The sequence below is a fragment of the Dermacentor silvarum genome, chromosome 2 (genome assembly GCF_013339745.2).
Source record: "Dermacentor silvarum isolate Dsil-2018 chromosome 2, BIME_Dsil_1.4, whole genome shotgun sequence".
NCBI lineage: Eukaryota > Metazoa > Arthropoda > Arachnida > Ixodida > Ixodidae > Dermacentor > Dermacentor silvarum.
The window spans coordinates 243,905,368-243,928,521 of NC_051155.1; the positions used below are offsets into that span (position 1 = coordinate 243,905,368).

Here is a 23,154-nt window from a genome sequence, read left to right on the forward strand (position 1 = left end):
GGGAAAGGAACGAACAAAGGAAGCACTTAGCACTCGGCGCCTTGGCATCTCGGCCAGTCATATACCAGTGCAGTACTACTCCACTATCTTCCGACAAAACTTCAGTGGTGTCGGCGCGTACTCCGAAGATGTAGTTCATCCCGTTGCGTGGATGTTGACTCATGTGCGCGAGTAAGAGGAGTCTGGAGAAGAACTCTTCGTGTGCGGACTTGAGAGAGCACGCCATTTCGCGCCGTTCCCGCAAATAACTTTTCACAGCCGGCATCCGTTTGCGAAATATGGGCCACCACGGCATTAAATGCCCACAGCAGCGAGAATAGAAGCAAAGCGAAGGCTAGAGATAAATACTGAGTGCTCTTTTCGGGTGAGACAGACGACGCGCACGCCCCAGGGCTACTCCAGTTTCTCTGGAGTCGAGTATATTCCAAGTCGAACAATCGTTTCCGCGCACCACATGAAAGGAAACGAAATAAAAATGAGCGAGAATGGGTGAGACGCGAGCGACGTTGTCTGGAAAGGCTCCAATGTAGCGTCGGTAAAGCGGCCAATGAAATTCAGCAAATAACTCCAAAAAAATATAATGATGTCAAAAAAAGGAAAAAGAAGGAAAGGAGAAGCAAGGCGTGGCATCGTGTCGCAATGTTCCCGCGATTTCACTGTGCCTTTACTGAACGTGTCATTGCACAATCTGACTGTGAAGGATGCTTTCACAAAGACGTGTGTGGCGTCTTCTCCCCCGCAGTACATGCCGTCCTTTTATGCTAGTTTTCTCCTTACCCCACAACGCTTCTATTCAGAACGCGAGCGCGGCCGGCCAGTGTAGCGCTATTTAGGGATGTGAGAGAACCCCCCCCCCTTCCCTCAAGTTTCCGCTCAAGAGTTTTCATACTCTACGCCGGAATTCGATCCGTCCCCACTAGTATCCATTGCTGTTATTTTGATCACCCTGTAGTAAAAAGTAACGGACTTCCTGCAAAAGGCTGCGATATATGTGTATCGCGAAAACATTTGAAATTTGTTGTTTTGTATTGCATTACGTGGGTGATCGACACAGATGTGGTCGGTGGTCGGTAGGTTTCACTCATTGCATTACAGATGCGTGGGAAGCAACCCTGAGCTTGAGTAGGGCGCACACATCAATTTTTTTCATTGCCTTTGTTGTTGCAAAGGCCACTAGCAGGTGCGACTAGGAGGCAGCTTCTAAAAAGTAAGAGCCGCCTTTTCTTGTACTTCGCGTCTGTCTCATGAAAACTGGCTTAGAAAAAGACAAAGGACACCGGACGTCGGAGCGCAAACGACCTAAAGACAAACGAACAAACAAAAAACAGGTAAGAAATCAACATAGAAGCTGGGCAACCACTAACGTGAAATTTAAAAATAAAGAAAAATGAAAGAAGCAAAATATTTTGCACTTGCTTTGTAGTTCAGACATTTCGCTCGGGAACAAACAACAATAATTTATAGCATCTTTGTTCAGTTTTTCAGCTGCTTGGTCACGTGTATTTCTCGATCTTCCTTTTGCTTTCTTGTCAGCTTCTACACCACTACTGTTGCGCTACTTCAGCAAGAAACACAGCAACAACGTGGAAGGACTGTTGTTCGAGATAGAGTACCGCCTGCTTCTTGGCCAATTCCTCCGTAGTATGTAAGTGCGGTTAGTTGAGAACAAGGGACTGAATACGAACGAGAATGAATACTATTGTCTTTATTAACAAGAGTGGAAGAACACGCGGTCGGTCCGATAAGCTCAGGCCGAGGCGAGGCCTGTCGCACAGCTCGTCAACGTTTGGCATCCGACTGCGAAGACGCCGTAGTAATATTCCGTGCACCTCCAGCAACGTATCACGGTTTCCAGCTACACCGATCCCCTCAGCTTCCTCGACTCCAAAAAATTTAGCGTCTTCGAACTCCCCGAGACCCAATCTGTGACACCCCGCTGTCTCCTTAGCCCCGCTGTGTGCGGTTCGGATGTTTCATGCGTAATACGCAATCGCCTTCCATGTAATTAGTACCGAGCCTGATAGTCCAATTACTGTGACCACTTCCACATTGGTACCGATGGTGGAAATAGAAAGAATGTACGGAGGAATAGAACGGTCAGTGACGCTCGCGTATGGATTCGAGAATGTTCCAGTATCTGCGTTGCGCGCACAATCGCATCACATTAGAAAGGCCTGGGCCCGTGTTTACGTAAGGATTCTTTTTTATTTTGCATTATTCTTGTCGTTCATCATTAGCTCACACGAAGCCGCGCCCCCGCTATCGCCGAGATCATCCACTGAGCGGGACAGATGATAAGAAATGAAGAGAGTAGTATGGAAAGAAACCTTACATAACATGGCCATTGTCTCGCTATCGAAATGTCGATAACATTCAAAACGTTTCAGATATGGCAAGCCCGTCTATCATGAGAGTGATAGAAAGATAATAGTGCTCAATTCGGTGAAATTTGTCACAGGCGAAAAGTAAAACAACGCATGCGCGCCACTGTGTGAAAGACACTAGCGTATGTAGTAAATGCTTTGTGTATGCCCAACAAAAGACATAAGAAGCTATGGCCAATCGTACACGCGGGTACGTGGCACAGTACTGAAAACATATTTATGAACTTTTTTAACGAATATTTCCCCTCTGCACTATTTGTCCTCCACCGGAAGTGAGGTGTCCCTGGTGGTAGTAAGGTGACGCAGGTGTTTCAATGGTTGGCTTCGTCTGCAGGAGCGCCAACCATTGTGCTATCACGCAGACTTCACATTCGGTAATTTGCACGGCGCTTCGCTCCCCACAACACACAGCGCCTGAGATTGGATTGCTGTACTCTGCATGCATTTTTGGAGGCCACAGCAGGTAATAGTGTAGCGGACGAGGACGACTTTGTGCGCTTCGCATAGAAAAAAATTGTTGAGAAGACAGCGGTGTCCGCTGTGACAACCTGCTGCTGGCGCAGTAAGTGATTTTGAAAGCTGAAGGAATCGGTGAAGTGTGTATATTTGTTTGCCCCTTGGTCTGATGAAGTGTGTTCTCTTCTTAGTTTATGCCCTCTGCAATTTCGAGAACGTGACGACCTCTTGGGAGTTTGCCGTTGTGTTATGTTCGACTGCAATGCAAGCAAGGACAGCCCAGCGGGCACGTGTTAAATACTATAATTAGACGGAAAGATGTAGCTTGATATTAATTACCACAGTCGAGTGGTGATTGCTGTTACTTGACGGTTACATAAAACAAAACGTCTTTATTTGTTTACGCAGAATAAACAGTGATTTACGCAGAAGCAACAAACGCTTGTTCACGTTTATATACACTTATAAACGTAACTATATATTTTTATAGTATACTTTATAAACGTAACCTATACACAATCGGATTCATATAACATATTTCTTGTTTGAACTGTAGTACAAAGGAAAGGAAGAACTATTTTCATTCAAGCGTACAAATAAAAGATTACTTCACTGCATCAGTACCTAGCTTGCAACGAAGCCGACTTTCACAACAAAAGAGTAGAAATGTCGCTTTCCGGGAAAAGGACTTAAAAAAAAAGGATAATTTCATTTCCTCTATCCCCGATATAAAACTCTGATATGAACGCGGACGCAAAATAAAAATTTTATATAAATAGAAATAAGACATAAAAGGCATCGCAATGATTTACCGAGAGGCGGCCTCTAACATGTACGCGTACGTGCGGCTGTGCATACTAAGCTTGAAATGCTTACAGGTGGCTTCAAGCACGTTTCAACCACGCTCTTTCACTGTTTCGCCGAACAAACCCGTGAAATCACGGTGAAAAAAATACCTGAAAGCTGGTCGAGTAGAGGTTGGAATCTTGGCTCTTTATAGATTCGGAGGCCGGCGCCGTAAGTAAAAGTTGCTAACTCATCAAGAACTGCCGCTGCCTGAATGCCGGATGAGGAAAAACAATAAATACAGAGACTTACAGACACCTTTTGTATCATTACGTCATCTTCTGCCGCAAATCTATTAAATCTAATTCTTTTTGCTCGTTTCATTCATACGCAAGCGCAACGCACCTACTCCTCGTCGCTCTGAGCCACCGCGCATCATTCGAACTTGCGTTAAGCCCATTTATAAGAGTTACCTTTAATTTCTCCGCGACTTTGAAATATTTCAGACCTCATTTGCAGTTTTTTGACAATATATAGACATAAGGTCTCTTTCTGAGCCTGCCCGTGACAACGATTCATAGGGTACGCACTTTGAGTGCAATGTAACACTACAGCGTCACTTTACTGACGCTCAAACTCGGTTTACTAAGACTGATTTCCGCAATGGAGAATAAAATAAAGACCCCACTTATGAAGCGGGAGGGCGAGGTGGCGATTGATATCGGGCCCAGTTATTCTGTGATAACACCGAGACGGTGATGATGGTGGTCAACCGGGGAAATCACCACCTGCAACAACCCTTGCCGATGCATGTGCGTCTTCCCCTATGGCACCACCATAGCAAGCTCGTTAAACCGACACATCGCGAGAAACTGCGACGTGAATCGGTCGTCGTCGTTGGTGTCTATCGCTCGCGCTGTTAATCTGTTACCGTAAGTTAACAACTAATATAAACACATACCTGTTAATTTGTTACCATGAATTACAAAAATAGAGCGCCTCTGTTTCCCTTCTTCTCATTAACTAATACAAATACGTACAAATACATGTTGTTGTTGTTGCTGCTGTTGTTGAGCCGTGAACCACACATGTACCCACAACGGAAGATCGGTCAAGAATCGGATGGCTGGAATAAACAGAAATACAATTAAAATGCAGTAATGAAACGAAAACATAAAAAAAATCAAAACTAAAAAGAATAAGTCTGTGTAATTGGGTAGTAGCACCCGATAAATACACAATTAAAAGAGATTTAAAAGAAAGAGAACCTTTATTGAAAGATGCATAGTTACAGGAAAACAAGATTAACATGGTAAACATTCTGTTTACAGCTTGTAAAAACATGCCTACATCGTCAAACGCACTCTTTTTTTTTTTTTTTTTGCTGTACCCTACAGCCGTGGTTACAAGAGAGAGTAAAACAAAACACTTTCCTCACAAAGCAAATCTTCGAGAACGATTTTTTCCTCGAAATGAATACCAACGGCAGAATTAAAAGTAGGGGTCGATAGATTCAATTTCGATGCAGACATGGCGGACAGGAGATTATCAGACCAGACCTGTGTAAATGCATATAAGTTCAATGGTGGGATATGGCAATGTAACTTTGTAAACGTCATGCGGAATCACGCGTCGCCTTTCTTGTCTGTCTTTCTCGTGTATTTTTCGTCTGAAGTCTGTGAATGCGTTCTGCCCTCACACTGCATAAAAAGAAATATGTGAATACTAAATTCCATTTTCATTGACGCGCTTGAGAACATCCTGGCTCAGATGTGTCCACTGAATATTAACAAGGACTGGAATGAATGAAATGACAAGCAGTGGTTTTACAGGGCTTATTTAAAGCTCTAGTCCTGCGCTCCGACATCTGACTGAAGACTGGTATGTAGGGGCGCTTTACAGAAAGAAGAGAAAAAGGGGATAGATAGATAGATAGATAGATAGATAGATAGATAGATAGATAGATAGATAGATAGATATAGAGATAGATAGATAGATAGATAGATAGATAGATAGATAGATAGATAGATAGATAGATAGATAGATAGATAGATAGATAGATAGATAGATAGATAGATAGATAGATAGACGGACGGACGGACGGACGGACGGACGGACGGATGGACGGATGGATGGATGGATGATAGATAGATAGTAGATAGATAGATAGATAGATAGATAGATAGATAGATAGATGCGTAAAATATATGAGCGTTAAAATAATGACAAAAACTAATGATGTGAGGTATGAGCGTAAAGGTTGCGTTACAAAGCGGTGACATAATAAAGTATATGCAATAGCACTGTTGCCTCAAGAGGTCCTTGAAATCAAGGACTGAGAGGCACGTGCTGTAAAATGTTTTTGCACTGCAGCTGCAGCCTGCAAGTCGAGACTGCGCTACAGATACCCTGGCCAGATGACTTGTAACGTGTTTACATCTGCTAAAAACTTTAAGACGGCATTAAAATCAAAAAGCGGCTCATGGCTAAGAAAGAATGCTGGGTGAAGGGGGATGTACTCACGATACGCGGGATAAAAGTACTTTTTACGTTGAGCTTCTATTTCTGGGCACTTGATAAGGACATGGAGAACTGTAAGTATGTCGCCACACCTATCACATGTCGGAGGATCACTTCCTGTAAGGAGATACGAGTGTGTTCCATAGGCATGTCCTATCCTTAACCTGCAAAGAAGCACTTCCTTGTGTCTTGTTGTTTTCTGATATATCCATCTCCCATTCTTGCTTGATTTCATGTAGCTTATTTGCACTTGATTATCCCACTGCCTTTGCTAATATTTTCGTAATTCATGGCGCAAGAAAGGCTTTAGGTCAGTGGAAGGGATGGCTATGTTTCTATCGTATGTTCAAAAACTACTGAAGTGGCACTTTCGTCTGCAGCTACGTTGCCTTTAATGCCTCTATGGCCAGGTACCCAGCATATTATGATTACTTGGTTGTCCTTGTAAGCTGAGCATATCAAGCTGTACAGTATAGATAGATAGATAGATAGATAGATAGATAGATAGATAGATAGATAGATAGATAGATAGATAGATAGATAGATAGATAGATAGATAGATAGATAGATAGATAGATAGATAGATAGATAGATAGATAGATAGATAGATAGATAGATAGATAGATAGATAGATATAGCTAGGGGATCAGTTGGAGTAGTTGGAAGCACGTGCTTCCTGCTACCATTATAAAGGCGCTGATATATCTTCCTAAAACCCTTGTATACAATACATTGCACATTTCCTTCTACATATTTTATAAATTCACTCTGACGAGATTACGCAAAATATTCATTCTGGGTATACAGTACGGTGCACGTGTAACTGTAAAGAACGGGTTTACCCATATTCTTGTCATCCGCTTTCGAGGAATGTGACACTGAATTGATCTAGACCTTTGTGTCGTCCCAGACGGCCGAAGGCAACCTTGAGGTGTGTTTCGAAACCACTGAGATTGCGTGAAAATACCGGACGCGCCAGCGACAGGGCAATGTACTACACGTAGTTGCATCTTCATCTCTGCGTTTAAGCAACAAATGCAGTTTTTACCATAGCAAACGTGAGGAGATGTTCAGTACATGGAGACGCAGTTTTGGCATCTAACCTTGGTATTAAAATTTTTAAAAATTGTTTTTCAAGTTCATAACATAACAGTGGACAAAAAAAAAAAAACAGCTTGAGGAGCGATTATATCACACAGTTAATTTCAGGTCTCGGGAGGACATTCCCGTTGCGATTAGCTGCGCCTTCTGCTTGGTTACGGAAACGAATATTAAGAAGAGCCCTTTGCACTATTGCACAAACTGTGTCCTCAGCGGTACAGCTTAGTGTTCTATTTTCTGAATACCTGAATTCTCCAATTCCAACTACTCAGCGTAGTTAGCGATTGCATTGGTGGGCGCACGAATCTGAAAAAGATATTCCTGATCAGAGCACACTGTATACCTAAGGCAAAAACGAAGTATGTCTACCCACATATTTATTTATTTATTTATTTATTTATTTATTTATTTATTTATTTATTTATTTATTTATTTATTTATTTATTTATTTATTTATTTATTTATTTATTTATTTATTTGGGGAGAGTGGCGGTAATCTGCTGGTCGCGGAGAGGCAAACCCTCTCTGTCTCCCACCTCAATCTGTAATTGGGATGCAATAAAAATTTATGCGAATTTAGTTGCCACATTACCACTCTGTACAAAAAAAGAAAGAAGAAAAAGAAAGAAGAAAACGAAGTGCCCTGATGTTGGTGAGGGCACAGACAATACCCTGGGAAGGGGATTCACAGGGCCTTTTTTTATGGAACGGCAGAGACGAAACAGCGCAGACGTTGCAAGCGTAACCCAAGTTGCAAAAAGAAAGGAAACAGCATGTAGGTGCATAAACATTAGTACAATAAATACTGAAAAGTTTTTCGAACACATCAATAACATAAGAAATTAGAACGGGCTTTTTAGATTGGTATATTCTTGTTTAAACCATTTGTTAATGTTTGCCGAACCATCTGTCGTCCGTAGTTCGTACACGTGCCTTCGACACGTTCCATGGGTGACTATTTCCCGTGTCGAATGGAATAGTTCTTTCTTTCGGGGCGGCGAGGGTGTCCGTAATGTGTACACGTAATTACTTTTCATGCTCACTTCATCTCTTTATCATTAACTTCTCTTGATAAACCCGCCGTGGTTGCTCAGTGGCTATGGTGTTGGGCTGCTGAGCACGAGGTCGCGGGATCGAATCCCGGCCACGGCGGCCGCATTTCGATGGGGGCGAAATGCGAAAACACCCGTGTACTTAGATTTAGGGGCACGTTAAAGAACTCCAGGTGGTCCAAATTTCCGGAGTCCCCCACTACGGCGTGCCTCATAATCAGAACTGGTTTTTGAACGTAAAACCCCATAATTTTTTTTTCTCTTGATAAGTAAGAACAAGTAAATGTCTGTTATGGGTGGGTGCCTTACTTGTTAAAAAATACGTAGGTTTAGTATGCCTGTCGTACTCAACGTTGGCAATGATTAGGATGTTTTATGGGGTTTCGCAATGCTTGTTTTAAATTCAGTAATGGAAAACTTCATTGATAAAATGTGTTGTTTAGCTAGATGATGCCCTTGCAGCTAGTGGTACATCGTCTCCAGCTGTGCGCGTAGCCAAGATAAAAAAGAGAGAGAGAGAAAAAAAAAGGAAATCCTGCCACAGGTGGTAAAAATACATGTGCCATGAGCAACCATGAACTATATTCTTAGCACGCACGAAAAGTTGCGCAAAGCATATCATCCTGTGATTTTGTGTCGTGCATAAGTACCTAGACTGACGGCTTCTGGTGCGAGAAAGAAAAGAAACATCGCCAATTAGCCGTACTCAGACGAGCACGCTGTTTAGGTATACGATGAGTCAGGGTTGTTCATTTGCACGAAGTGTGAGTAATAGAGGCGTTGAGTGCGAAGCGGCCTGCGTACAATCTCACAGTCTTATCAGCTGGCCTGCGGGACGCGTGCTGAAAACGAGCAGATGTTGACCTTATCGTGCAGGTGTGTTGATGGTAGTAAGTATAAATACGAAATATATTAAGCGAGCAGCAACTCGGTGAACGTTCTTAATATGCGGTGACAAGCACTGTCAAGTCGTGGAAAGGCGACTCTTCTATGCGCTTTTTTGTCACTTTAAGCGTGCGCTAGACGTTTCCTCATCCTCTCACCTGTACGTAACGGAGAGGAACTAATAATTTCGAGCACATTTTTAGCTCGTCGTGAAACGAAAATGATAAGGCGAGCATGAAGGATGGCCTTCTTCTGCCACTTTCAGTTTGCATAACCGCGCAGCTTGCAACCGGGCCTCTTCATCGTGTCTCGGAAAGCGTGTCCAGTCAGTGACGCACCCGCGGCCGAGTCGATATACGAGCGGGATTTTTCCTCCAAGACGACTCGCCGATGAATTCGCGACCAACAGACGCCGTCCTCGCCCAGCAGCTAAGACAGCATGAGTTCGAGAGCAAGCTACAGTATAAAAGCGAGGGCGTGTGATCTAAAGATCTGTGCATGTTTACAAGAGGAAAGGAAAATGCATCTTCTGCGGCAATGGCGACACATCCACTTTGAACACCGACAGAACGCGCCCGTGTTTCATGAAAACATATGTGCGTTGGCCAGATGTGTAACGTCGGCTTAGCGTCACAACATTGGGGCTCTATGGGAAAAAAAAAAAAGAAAAAAAAAAAAAGAAAAACGAAAGCAAGCTGCAAGGCTGGAGTAAAAAAAAAAAAAAAAAAATCCACGTGTGCAGGTGCCTGTCATCCGCGGACGCATTTTGGCAGGGAACAGCCAACGTCTACAGAAAACGGAAGAGCCATTTTGGCTGTTAAAGATCAGGCCTGCAAACGACTGCTTTTCTCTTTCTTTTATTTACTCTTTTTTTTTTTTTTTTACAAGGATGCCATTCCTCATCCGATGGTACGAGCGGCTGCTTTCTCAGACGGCGCCGCCTCGCCGACGAGACACTGGCGCCACATGGTGGCACGCACGCGAAATGGTTGCTGCGGAAGTCGCTTGCAAAAGTTGCCAGCAGCGCGGCCGCAGCCATGCGCTGATTGGTTGGCGCCAAGTCGGCGCTCATCGATCCGCTTCCGGCGGCGGCGCCGGCGCCGAGATTTCTTGTGTGCCTTGAGTACGACGTTTCGGCTTGGCGACTCCCTCAGCGTCGACGCTGAGCGGCGCCGGGTCACGAAACGCCAGGAAACGCCGGGAGAACGCCGAATGTGGTCGGGCCTTTAGTGTCATAATGCAGTACTTCTCTTTTCTGCTCGTAGGCGGCGGCACCGCCCCGAGCAAGAGCGCGGGTACACGGAGGAGTGTAAGATATATAAGGCGCGTCTGTGTAGCTCTCTGCAAATGCGTTTGTGGCGCAATGGGTTAAACGCTCGGCGATCTATCGTCGCGGACCGAGAGGTCGTGGGTTCGATTTCCAAATTTTGCATGTTTGTGGAACTTTTTCTTCTGGTTTCTTTCTTTGTATTATGTTCGTGTATGTTCGTGTGACGTATTTCCGTGACGGAAATACGTCAGTGAAGTCTTGGTGGACCCCGGCATAAAACACTTTCGTGTTAAAAAAAAAAAAAATCCACGTGTGCAGGTGCCTGTCATCCGCGGACGCATTTTGGCAGGGAACAGCCAACGTCTACAGAAAACGGAAGAGCCATTTTGGCTGTTAAAGATCAGGCCTGCAAACGACTGCTTTTCTCTTTCTTTTATTTACTCTTTTTTTTTTTTTTTACAAGGATTCCATTCCTCATCCAGTCCTATATACGCAGATCAGTGCGGCAGACACGACCACCTGATCGACTACGCTATGATGGTAACTTTAATCAAGTGGCCTAAACTCTTATGTGTCCGTAGGAAGATGTATCGTGCAAGGCTCGCCTGCCATGCGAGCGCATGCACCGCTACCGCACCATGCGAGCGAGCTACAGATAAAGACTACACGTGCTTATCATGCAGGGTACTATATATACCCACCTCGTCTTGTTAATAAACGTTCTTTGTTGCTGACTTCCCATCGTGTCACATCTGATACAGAGGTGGACTAGAGTTTATAGACTAGAGAATAAGCGGAAATAAAGAATAAGAAAAAAAGTAAGGAAGAAGTGTTATCGTATTTACTCGCCACAAAAATGGTTAAGGCTGTGAAGAAAGCACGCTACACGCACACGCATACACTCCAATCACTTAACAGCCATGCTACCAATTTATTTATTTGTTTATTTATTTATTTATTTGGCACAATTCTGTGCAATGCGTTTGTCAAGCATTGATCTATTTTTGTTCAATAATTTGAGCCGAATGGAACAGTTTGGAGATGTTCTTTTGTGTGCACGTTGGTATGTTTTCTGTGATTAAGCAGTACCAAGATAGGCGGTAAGAGTAGGACAAGTGAGTTGGATTAAAATGACATAGGGATCAGCAATGCCGCAGGTATTTTTCCAGCATAGACGACTGAATTCCATTCGCTCTGAGTTTCCGCAGAGTCATCTCACTCCCTCACGACAAAACTTATTTTTGTTTCACTGTTCTACAGCTGTCGTTTCGCACACAGGTCACGTTTAAACACTTGTGCAAGATTGTCAAGTGCCTCCATATATATGCCACGTTATATTACCACATGGAATACAACTGGCTGCATCCCCTTGCAGCAATGAATCGATACATGAGGTTATTTACACGATACAACTGCGAGGTGCAAACAGTATAAAATAAATTTGCAATTATACTGCAGTGAGGGCTGCGGTCGGTCGAGCGAAGCACGCACGCGGCTCAGAGGAGACGCGCGCGCGTCGTCCCCTGCAGCTGTGAAAGTGAGAGCGGCCGCTCCATTGACGTCAGCGTTACGTCAGCCTCGACCGCAGCGCATGGGCGGCATGGTGGCGGCTACAGTTGACTGCTCCTTTGCGCCCACGCATAGATGGCCATGTAGTTCGTGTCACGAAGCAAGCTCGCAAGTACACCGCTGTGCGCGCCGTTCCCCTCTCTGACCCTCCTCCAACCCGCGTCGAAGCCTCCAAATCCCAACGGCATCATCCATGATTAGCCAAACCACATCATGTCGCTTCTCTGTGTTACTGGTAAGTTAGTTTCGATTTGGGTTTTGCTATCCCCCTAGGCCTAACAACACCCGTGCGAGCTGCGCTGCTCCCGTTCTCCTCTCAGGTGCGTCCGACCTCGCCAAACTGCTCGCGCGAGATCGTGTTGACAAACACGAGCGTGAGAGGCTCCGGCAGCGAGAAGCCGGTTTCGTCTTTCCCCTTCGGGACGTTTAGGGAGTGGCGGGAGAGAACCGATGCGCTGGACGAAACTGACGTTGAGAAACGACTTGCTTTTCGCGTTCTGCAGCCTCAACTCACGCTGGACGCGGAGAGTTATGAAATTCACGACGATCACCTTCATTCTGTCGCGTATTTCCTCTTCACGGTCGTCCCCTGTGTGCGGTTTGTGTGTGACACTGGATGTCAAAAATGACTTTCGTTTTACTTATAACGCTAGTGAAATACGCGCGCTCGCGTGTCCCGTAGTAGAGTGCAGTGTTGGGGTCGGGCCGCGATCGGTAAAGATATTTTGTTTCACAAAACATATTCCACGCAGTGGGCATACCAAACGCTCATAGTTCATACGAGTTGAATGGCTTTATGTAGTGGGCAGCACTCAGGGCTATAGGGTTCTTTCTTGATGCAGCATCTTCAGCGCGATGTCAGATAAACACGGGAGCGTACGGCTGCGGAAACAGGTGCGGCGCGCGCGCTGCCTGCGTTGAAGGCAGTCACGCTCTCGCTCGCCTTTCGGAGAGCGTACTGTACGTACGTAGCCCGCACGCGTTTTCGACCGCACCAATAGTCGGGTGCACTGTATTGCGAAGAGTGGCTCCACATTGAATTGTTTTCGGGATCCGTATACGTTGTCCGGACTCGCCCCTTTCACGCGGAAGCGCGCGGTCAAAGGCTCGCTCGTGTCGACATTTCTCACCTCGACTGGCGGAGTGGCAAGAGGTAGCTTACGTGCTGTTGGCGTTGACTTGCCTATTACGGCCCCGGCGCAGTATTTCTAGTGGCCGTAGACGTGGCAGCGCTGTTTTAATCAGTTGCGCATGCAGAGTTCGTCGGCTCGCAATCGATTCCGCGCTGGTGAGGTGCGTGTTGTTTTGAGGGAAAGCAAACCACCCGGCTGCTCTCCCCGTAGGGGCGCCGGCGGAGCGACGTGCTAGGAAATTTGTGCCCGGTCGGTGCTTCGCTGATATTGAGCCGAAACTATTTTTGGGCAGCAGCATGCTGGGTCGTTTGGTGCTCCAACGACCGCCCGCACGGTAGGCGGAGTTTTGGGGAAGCTTGGTTGAATCTCCGTTATGCAAACCGCGAGCACCGAGGAGACCGCCACACTTGTCGCAATTCGAGCTTGAACTTATCGCAGCTGGGGCGCGCGACTGCCGACTGCCATGTGTGTACATATATAGAACCGCGCGCACAGACCTATTGCATTGTTACAGCCCAGCGCGTCCCTTGACACTCCGTGTCGAAGCATGACGATGAGGCGCGCGTTTACTTTACGCGATGCGCAATGTGTCATACGCTACGCTTGTAACGGTCACGCATCAGAAAGATCGTGCTTGATACCTTTCAAGTGAAAGATCAATGCTTCTGATGCGTAGAGGAAGGCTAGTAATTTCTCCCTTGTTCATAGTGATCGTATTAGAAACAAAATTCACGAGTCTTATTTATTTATTTACATCTATATATATATTTTTCTGGCATGCTTCAAATTTGGGATAATGGCGGCCCAAAATGTCATGAATATTGGAGCCCAAAGATCCTTTATTGCCAAACTGTTAATGTCTTACTAGTTAAATTGTTAAAAATCAGTGTTGCAGCTTATTCAATGTTAGTTCACTGCCATTTTAAACACAAATTTTTATGAGGTGTAAGGTGTATCAAGTGTAAATTTTTATGAAATATGTGTTTTATCATATGTACAATACCATATATGACTCAAAATTAGGTGCACATGTAGAATATTCCTGCACTATCTTCCTGAAGTAGAAAGCTTGGGACAAACCTTCCTGTCTGCTTTTCAAACCACTTCATAAAAATTTAATTAAAAATTATCACCACAAGTTCATTTTTGAGCTTGATGTCTTCTTCCTGTTTCATGTAATGTGGTTGCCATGTTTTAGGGTCCAAGGGCACCAATATCGCGCTAAATTTAATTTTTAATAATGTTTTTAGTTTCCTCTGATTGGTTAGCAAATGCACTGCCTACTCTCGGAGCGCTTCAAGGCGGCAGTGGTAGTGGCAGACATTGTTTCGGCGGCTCTCGTGAGTTGTGAAGGCAGGCAAGCATTAGCTTTTGTTATGCGCAGCTAGAGAATAAAGTGCGCATTTCTTCAATTTTTTCTTTCTTTTTTTTTCCCCTTTTGTATTGTTATTATTGCTGCAGACTCAAGCATGAACTAAGTGCCCACTCTTTGGGAAGCAGACTCCTGCTACTAAAAGGGCTTTTGTTAAAACTGCAGAGATTTGCTGAAGTGCAGTTTATGTAAGCTTTCTTCAAGTTGGGTTCTGGTTAAACAATTTATTGCCTATGTTGCAACACAATCTTTTTATTTGTTGATAACATGATGGGAGACATTGGAGATGTATAGCTGTATTACATTGCCACCAATTTGTTAGATGCACGCTACATTTCTTTCTAAGCAACATGAAACTCTCTGGACCTAGTGACTATGATGGACAGGTCATTCATGTGCACGCACGTGGCTCGCAAGCGCACGGAGCAAGTGTAGATAGTTCCTTTACACAATGCTTGCACAAAAGCACAATGCATTGGTTGCAGTTACACTACCTTTATTTTTTTTATCATCTCAAGCAGATTTTTAGAAATTATCTGTGGTGGACAGCAGGTTTCTTTCTCTTCAACTGGGATTGATTGAAAAAGCAGACATTAATTGCATGGCATATCACAATGTGACATTTGCTAATTTATAGCATTTCCTTATTAAAGTTTCAATTTATTAGATTAGGTCACATGTTGCAGTTATGATATTGAAGCTGGCCAGTGATTAATACTAGTACATTTAATAAGAATCCTGAGACAGGTGAGTTTCAATATCTGTATCCAAAATGTGCTATGAAATACATCAGCGTTCTTCAAAATTTTGTCCGCATAATACAGCAATGAAGGGTTTTCGGTCAAAAAATATATGGAGCACCAGTATATTTTGGTACAAGTTTGGAGACAGGTGTCTTAAACTGATTTCAGTTTTGGGATTCCTTTCATGTAGATATGCTTTGAGCACTAACCAGCTTCACTACAATTGGTAAAATTTTAGAGCTTGGTTGGCAACGTGGTTATTGTATTGATCCCAACAATTTTATTATGTTTCATTTGCATCTCACTTTTAAGTTAGGTGCAAATGAAACATCATAAAATTCTGTTTCTGTTCTGTTTTGTTCTGTTTTAATGAAAAAAAGTACTGTTTTAACAGAACTGATTTTGAAAGAACATAAACACAGCTCACTGGCCAATTTTTCAGAGCATAATTTGTTCATCCTGTTGATTATTCAGAGCTACACACAGCAGTGACACCAAATTATATAACCAATGTATAACAGCAACCGAAATTTTGATGGCCATTATGAGAATGTTTCATGACTCTAAATTCACAAATATCTGTTTGTGGCGTAGATCATTCTTGCTGTGGCTATATAGAGCAGAGTGCTGTTCACAGAATCCCTAGAGAACAAAGTCAGCTATTCTTTAATAAACAATCAACATGTTGTGGAATAAAACACTTTTTAGTATATTTCATCAAATCTTAGTATTTTTGGCTTCTTCTGTATTCTTTTATTCTAATGTTAGCATATGTGCATCAAGGTATGTTGCTACCCTTTTGTTACTACAAAGAATGCTCGGAATAATTTATTATGCACTTTTGAAAATCTTCTTTTGCTTTTTAAAAGGCAGTATGTTGTGTGTTTGAATAATGTATATAACATTTCTGAGAAGCATATCACCTCAACAAGCAACTACTTCAGAGCTGTTGAAAAACTTAAGACACCTGTTTATGGGCTACATACTGTATGCTAAACCTGGAAGTAAAATGGAACATGCTCAAATAAGATTCAAGCACCAAAACTTTACCGACAGGATATTTGCTGAAAAAGCTTTTGTGTTCTGTGTATTTGTTTGTAACAAGGTCATTTAGATAGCCCTGCATGAGCAAATTGTCTTTTTGGCTTTGCTTAGATGAGCATAATGAAGTTCAAGTTGCATTGCATGCTTTGTTTACTTAGGTCACTATTGTATAAAAGGGTCTTTTGTCTGACATGTATATGCAAAAAAATTTCTGCTGTGCTCTTTTTTATAGTTCCCAAGTTAAGGTCAACAAGACACTCCAGATAATTGCCATGTTAAAATAACCTGACAAGGCTCATATATCAATTAGCTTTAACATGCATGTTGTGTTTTGTGTTTTTGTGGTGGGGATGAGGCTACTGTTTCTTAATACCAATAGATCACCAGACCAATGGATCATATGCAAATATTCAAAGCAGTTGCATTCGAAAAGTTTTTTTGATATGTGGGTCTACTAGCCCTGGAACTATGTGTGAAAGCTTTGAGAACTACAGAAGTAGATTGAGCGTCAATCTGTTGCTGACCCACTTTGTGAAAAACAGGATTTCCTGCCCTTGGCGCCTGCTTTCAGCGCACAACGTATCAGATATGGGCGCTAGATGGCGCCGGAAATAGAATTCAAGCATAATTGGTTTGTGATAAGGGCTGACTTTCCTTGCTCGCTTTGGCTTTTGTACATAGATTCAAAGGAATTAAAAGACGTTAATGTCGTTATGCACTATTCAAACAAGTAATGCGCATAGCAATATCTTATTTGTGAGCAAAATTATGTAGGACATCTTCTATTTTGAATCTTGCTGAAAAAAGTAGTACAAATATATTCTTTCAGAAACATTTTTACTTTATCAGTTGCCGAGTGATGTTGGTTATAGTAAAACTGGCATAAACAGAAATTGATTTTTCCTGCTGTGGTATTGCAGCTTTCCCAACAAGGGAGGAAACCAAAATTTATTCTATCACTATCAGAATTATGTATAATGCATAATCTGATTGATGTGTTGAAGAAAAATTTATTTGATGCTATATGTAGATTGCTGAGATTTACATGGTAGCTATACTGTCTTGCAACTTTGTGTGCTGCCCATTATTCATTGCAAAATAATGTGATACACTGATACAGGATGCTTCTTGACATCTAGAATGTTGCTGGTATCATTGAAAAATATGCTTGTTTAGGAATCTAACACCATTTCACCAGGGGTGTCACTCAATTCAGGGGCAGCCAGTGAGTGAGCGTCTTAGTTGGGTCGCTTCGGAATCACTCTTGTTTGGCATGAACAGTTGCAGATGTCTAGGATATGTAGGCTAAAAGCACGATGATTTGGTTTTACAGGGCCTGTACCCCATTAAGTACATATATTACAAATGAAGATTCAGTAGTCATATATACAAATGCTAGTATGTTAAAAAATCAATGATATAATCAAGAGCAGAAACCTATTTTTGTTACATACTGGTAGTTCATCACGAAATGCAAGGTACAGAATGTCTCTGCAATTAAGAATAATTGGAAGTGGTGACAGCTTTCCACTTGCCTGCTTTACCACTGCACATTCTCTGCTTCATTCTTGTCATGTGTAGTGACATCCGTGCTTTCAATTTTGATGTAATCTTGTGGAAAGCTTGACACCTATATTGCCATGTTGAATTTTGTTGACCCTCTGGAGTTCATGATATTGTAATAGCTTATGTGTATGCAACTAACCAAGTGTCTTATTTTTTGCCTTCTTTTTTACAGTAAGGGGAGCCAGGTTCACAGGGACGACTGGTAAGTGTGATATCTCCCTGCATTGTTGTTCTTGTGAATGATAAGAAATTGAAGCTTATGGTGATACTGGTAGCTTCTGGGGTGTTCGCTTGGCCATAGGAGGCTATGGCTTGGCACTTTGCTCCTTTTCTCATCCCTTCCTTTCCCTCACTTTCATGAGATGATAGAAGCAGCAAAGGCTTTATGCATAGAAACTACCATATGTGTCACTACCTTACAATGAGGGGTCTGTGTGGCTCAGCCATGTAGTCCAGTGACATCTCTCTAATTTTATTTGTTTATTCAATACTGTGAACCTCGGGGGTCAATGCAGGAGGGGCATAAAAAGATTGAAGGCACACACATTTAAAAAGTACACTAGAAATTCAAGGTGGTTAGTAATTTCAGGTAATGATACACAAAAAACGGAATAATGTAATGCCGATAGACATATTAAACAATTTAAACGGCAGAACTGAGAGGGGATGAATTCTGTGGCCAGAAATTCCAATCTACTACTGGTCTAAAAAAAAAAGAGTGTTTGTACCTATTTGTGCGTGCAAATACAGGCTTAACGCTCAGGCTGGGTGTATGGTGGGAGGGCCTAGTTGTGTCTTTAACTAAGATCTTCTGGGCGAATGCCGAATTTTGAAAAGTAGAGTGAGTGAGAAATTTTCAGCCTGACAGCTTTTCTTCGCTCTGACAAATACAGAAGTTTTGCCAATGCCAGCATGGAGGTTGGAGAACCTCAACACTTAAAACAAGAATATATAGAGTGAGCGCTTAGACGTTGCACTTTTTATGCTTCATTAATATTGGCTATTGTGTGCCGGCCCCATGCTCTGCTGGCATATTCAAGTGAAGGTCTAACAATAGATTGGTAAACCTTAGACGTAATGCACTGCAGGAACAGCCTAATTTGTTTTCCATGAGGCTTTTTTAAGTATATGCTTAGACCATTTTAGGTTGTGAGGTTATTGTGACACCTAAATGCTTATGCTCGTCTACTTGTTTAAGAACTTTTCCATGAATGTCATAGTTAAACGTCAGTCTGTTAATTTTATTAGCGATGCACAAGTAAGCAGTTTTATTAAAAGTTTATTACCATGTCCCATGTTTTGTACCAAATTTCCACAAGCTGAAAGTTTCTCTTTAAAGTAGCCTGATCTTCTACGGAATTAACTTTATGAAAAATCACGCAGTCATCTGCAAATAACTTAGCCCATATACGTGAATCCAGAGATTGAACAAAATCATTGATGTAAATGTTAAACAAAATGTGTCGCAATACAGACCCTTGTGATACACAATTTAGGAGCCGAGAACTATAGCCATTGATATGAACATGTTGTTTACGATCACGCAGGTATGATGCCACCCATTTAATGATGTGCGCAGGAGCTCCTATTATTTCCATTTTCGATAACAGTTTACTTACTGTATAGAACCTTATCGAACACCTTGGAATCATAAAAAAAATTACGTCCACCTGTCCTCCAGTCTCAAGCACTTTGGCAAACTCCTGGATAGTCAGAACCAGTTGCGTGGTGGTGGAAAAGCCACTCCCAAATCCATGCTGATTCCTGTTATGAATTTTGTTGCCCTCCAGAAATTCATTTAGCCGCTTTGCCAAGGTATGCTTGAGTAGCTTGCAGGAAATACATGTGAGCGATATTGGACAGTAGTTATTAATTTGTGATCAGCTACTATTCTTGTGTACGAGAATGTCACGAGTGACGCACCAGTCGTCTGGTATAATGCTAGATTCAATCGACTTGTTAAGTAAAATAATCAGAAATGTACTCAAAACTTCGGCACATCTTTTAGGAAATGCTACAGGAAGGCCACCAGGTTCAGGGCTTTTTTAGCGTCTGTAGTAAGAGAAGTTCATTTACTTCCTCCAAAGATATCTGGAGGCATTCATCGTTGTCTTCTGGGAATTGGATGCTTTGGTTTGCATCCAACTTTGGAACTTCCAGTGCAAATTCTGGCCACAAATTCAGTTTGCTGAACAAACCTGTTTTGTCATCTTGCTCTTATTAATCAAAGCATCGGAGTCAGTTACTTGTGTGGCTGGTGTAAAATATGTGATCAGACCAGTTCCTAATGTTGGAGAGCCACCAAGCACCATACTTGCTTGGTTTGCCTTTTAAGAAAAAACAAATTACTGAGCAAATTATTTATTATTTCTGTAAAATTAAACGATGAGAAGAAACCAATAGTCTTCAGAACATTCTGCTCCTTTGTGCATTAATGATGAATGGATACATTTTGAAAACTTCAAGGTACTCATAACAAGTGTGATGCAGAAATATCCACAGACAAAAAGGTCCTAAAATATGCATAGGTACTGTTGCCAGTCATACACTTAAATTGAAATGTGGCAGCATAGATGACCTGCTTACGTATTGAAAGCAATTATGTCTGTTTTAACTTTATGCACCTGCCAAAAATTATTTTAATATTTATATATATTTATAGCAACATTTAGGGTAGAGAGTTGGGCTAGTTGGAATCTATACAGATATGTTCCAGCACGTAAGAAGAATGAAAAGAGGTGCAGAGACAGAAGGATGACAGACAAGGCAGAGCTGTCATCTTTTTTTCTCTGCACCTCTTTTCATATTTCTTATGTGCTGGAGCATGTCTTTATAGCAACAGTAAGGATCTGTCTCAGCCTGCTTCAGTATTTAAACTCCAGCAGGATATGCAAAATAAGCTCGAGCTATGCAAGGCTCGAAATAAACTAAGTGCTTAGAACACACATTGAGTCACATATTTATTCGGTGTATATGTCCACTTATAGTGGACATACTCACCTTGCACAGCATTCAAGTCGATTCTGTGCAAGGTCTTGTGAAATTGACATGCAAAGCCTAGTTCCCATTACCTGCATGCATCAAATATTGTTTCGTAAGATGAAGTGCTGTTTCCACATTTTCTATGATTGAATGTAGCTCCCAAACCTCCTCATTATTGTCCCTTTTGTCTTGAGGATGCACCTGTGGCATGGTGCAGTCAACATTTAGGCTTTCTTTGTTGCTCTATGGCTTGCACACTTGGCTCACAAGCTCAGACTGGCATGCTTTTGCCAAACAACTCAACTGTGTTTTCCCCATCTGAGTTATTGCACATTAGTGGGAAAACCCTACTGCGTGGGAGGTTGTGTCTCACAATTGGTGGCTTGAAAGCTTCACACTTGTTTGAACGAGGTCAGCTTTTTTTGGTGTGACTGGTAGCGTCTGTAAACCGATCAATGACAGACCACCTTAGTTCAAGTTATACAACATTCAATATTTAATGCCCTACTAAGTTTTTTTTTTTTTTTGAGGGGGGTAACAGAAAACATGGATGCTTTTCAGGGCTCTTGAGTAAATTCACATTACAGAAAAGTAGTATTAAATGAAGTTGAAGTACTAGGAAGCTAAATACGTGACTTTATTTCAGTGTTTCTAATCCATTTGCCCAAGCTGACATGAAATCGAGACACATAAGTCCAGTCAAAATACAGTTGTTACCTTCAATTGGAATTTTTCTTTCAGTAGCAAACTGGACTGTTGCTCATTCTTGCAAATTAAAAAAAACGTATAAGCAGAGACACCTAACAGCTGAAGAGCACATTTGGAATGCCATGAACCATAACTTTGTTAGCTGAATGTTTTGATGTCATGCATATTATAAACCAGTGACATCATTTGAGCTTAACTTGTTAACAAATGTGGTCATGATAGGCAAGATACTAAGCTCACCTGAATTATGTGTGTATATATTTATATCCATTCATCAGGAGAAATGCATAACTTCTATTTTTTAGATGAAGATCATATTATCGGTGTTATGCTTTTTCTTCTGAATAATATTTTGAATATGTAACAGCAAAATCTGGTCCCACATTTTTTGATGCATGTAAGCTTTGTTTTATTGATTAAAGTCGTAACTCAGTTGGAGGGAAGTGTGTACTTCATACTCGTTACAAAAGGTTCACATTTGAGACTACTTTATATGGAATTACTTAAGTGCAGAAACAAACTGGGGATCGATCATGCATATTAGCTTTTCTTTTTTTAGTGCTCTATAGCATGTACAGTGTCGCACACTGTGCAATAAACAGTACAAAAGGTATCTTACCATATGCCGGCAAGTGGCTGCGCAAATAAATTTGTATGCACATAGCCTTGGCGACATGTAAAAATTGATAAATTATGTAACAGTTTGTTGCATTGAACCCTGCAAAAGGTGCAAGTTTTGTGAGGATTTTCACAAATTTTGTGAACTACTTATAGTAGATGACTGGTCTTGTAAACAACTTGCACTACCACTGCTCCCTCTACACCGTAGCTATTTGTTACTTTTAGGTCATGGTGTTTATTGTGAAAAAAACAAGCCGGCAGGATTTAATTGAAAATCGAAAAAGTTGAGAGGGTCAAATTACATATAAATCTCAGAAAGTAAATGTTAGCTAAGTGCAGGAGTAAAGGAAATGGGCTTTCCTTTAATGGTAAGAAGAGCAAGTATGGACACAGGGTAGAACAGGGTAAAGGGGAGGAAAACATGGCACTAATGACAACATAGGTTTTGTGCATGTGTCAACATATATTTCATTGTGCAACAGAGAAATAAGGAAAATCTTTTTCACTGCACTATTTTTTAAAGATGAACATGAAATAGTTGTAGCAACATCCAAAAGGCTTTTTTTTTTCGTTTTTTTTTTGTACTTCTAAAGAGTAAAACCTCAAGTTTTATTATACTATTAAGATATTTATTGGTGCAGTATAAACAAACATTTTAATGATATTGTACAGTAAGGTATTTCTATCCCATATGCGCAACCCTCCATAATATGTAGTTAAATATTTTGGCTAAATATCACCTTCTAGTACTGAACATTCATCGGCAGAATTCAATGATTCCAAGGATGATAGTTTGTTTTCTACCTTTTGCTCTAGTTAGTTGGAGATGAGCTATGAATCAAAGTCTGCCTCACTGCTTTTTGTGCTTACTAGTTGTAAAAAATATTTAAAAAAGAAAATTCTCATAGTTTCTTATTACATAAAAAGGAATTAGGTGTGGTTTCTAAACCTGTATGCTAGGC

At 41.9% G+C, this 23,154-nt stretch overlaps 1 protein-coding gene across 4 annotated transcripts in view; it reads left to right on the forward strand.

Annotated features, from left to right (window-relative positions):
• Window positions 1-12,064: 12,064 nt before the first annotated feature.
• The window catches only part of LOC119443015 (protein unc-13 homolog B-like), a 353,237-nt gene continuing 342,147 nt past the window's right edge, over window positions 12,065-23,154 (forward strand). For 2 of the 4 annotated variants that reach the window (XM_049662517.1, XM_049662516.1), the window contains exons 1-2: window positions 12,065-12,258; window positions 18,054-18,083. In XM_049662517.1, the coding sequence (XP_049518474.1) occupies window positions 12,237-12,258; window positions 18,054-18,083 (52 nt within the window). In that variant the 5' untranslated portion in view covers window positions 12,065-12,236. The remainder of the gene's footprint in view (window positions 12,259-18,053; window positions 18,084-23,154) is intronic. The other 2 variants (XM_049662519.1, XM_049662518.1) reach the window with 1 other exon arrangement.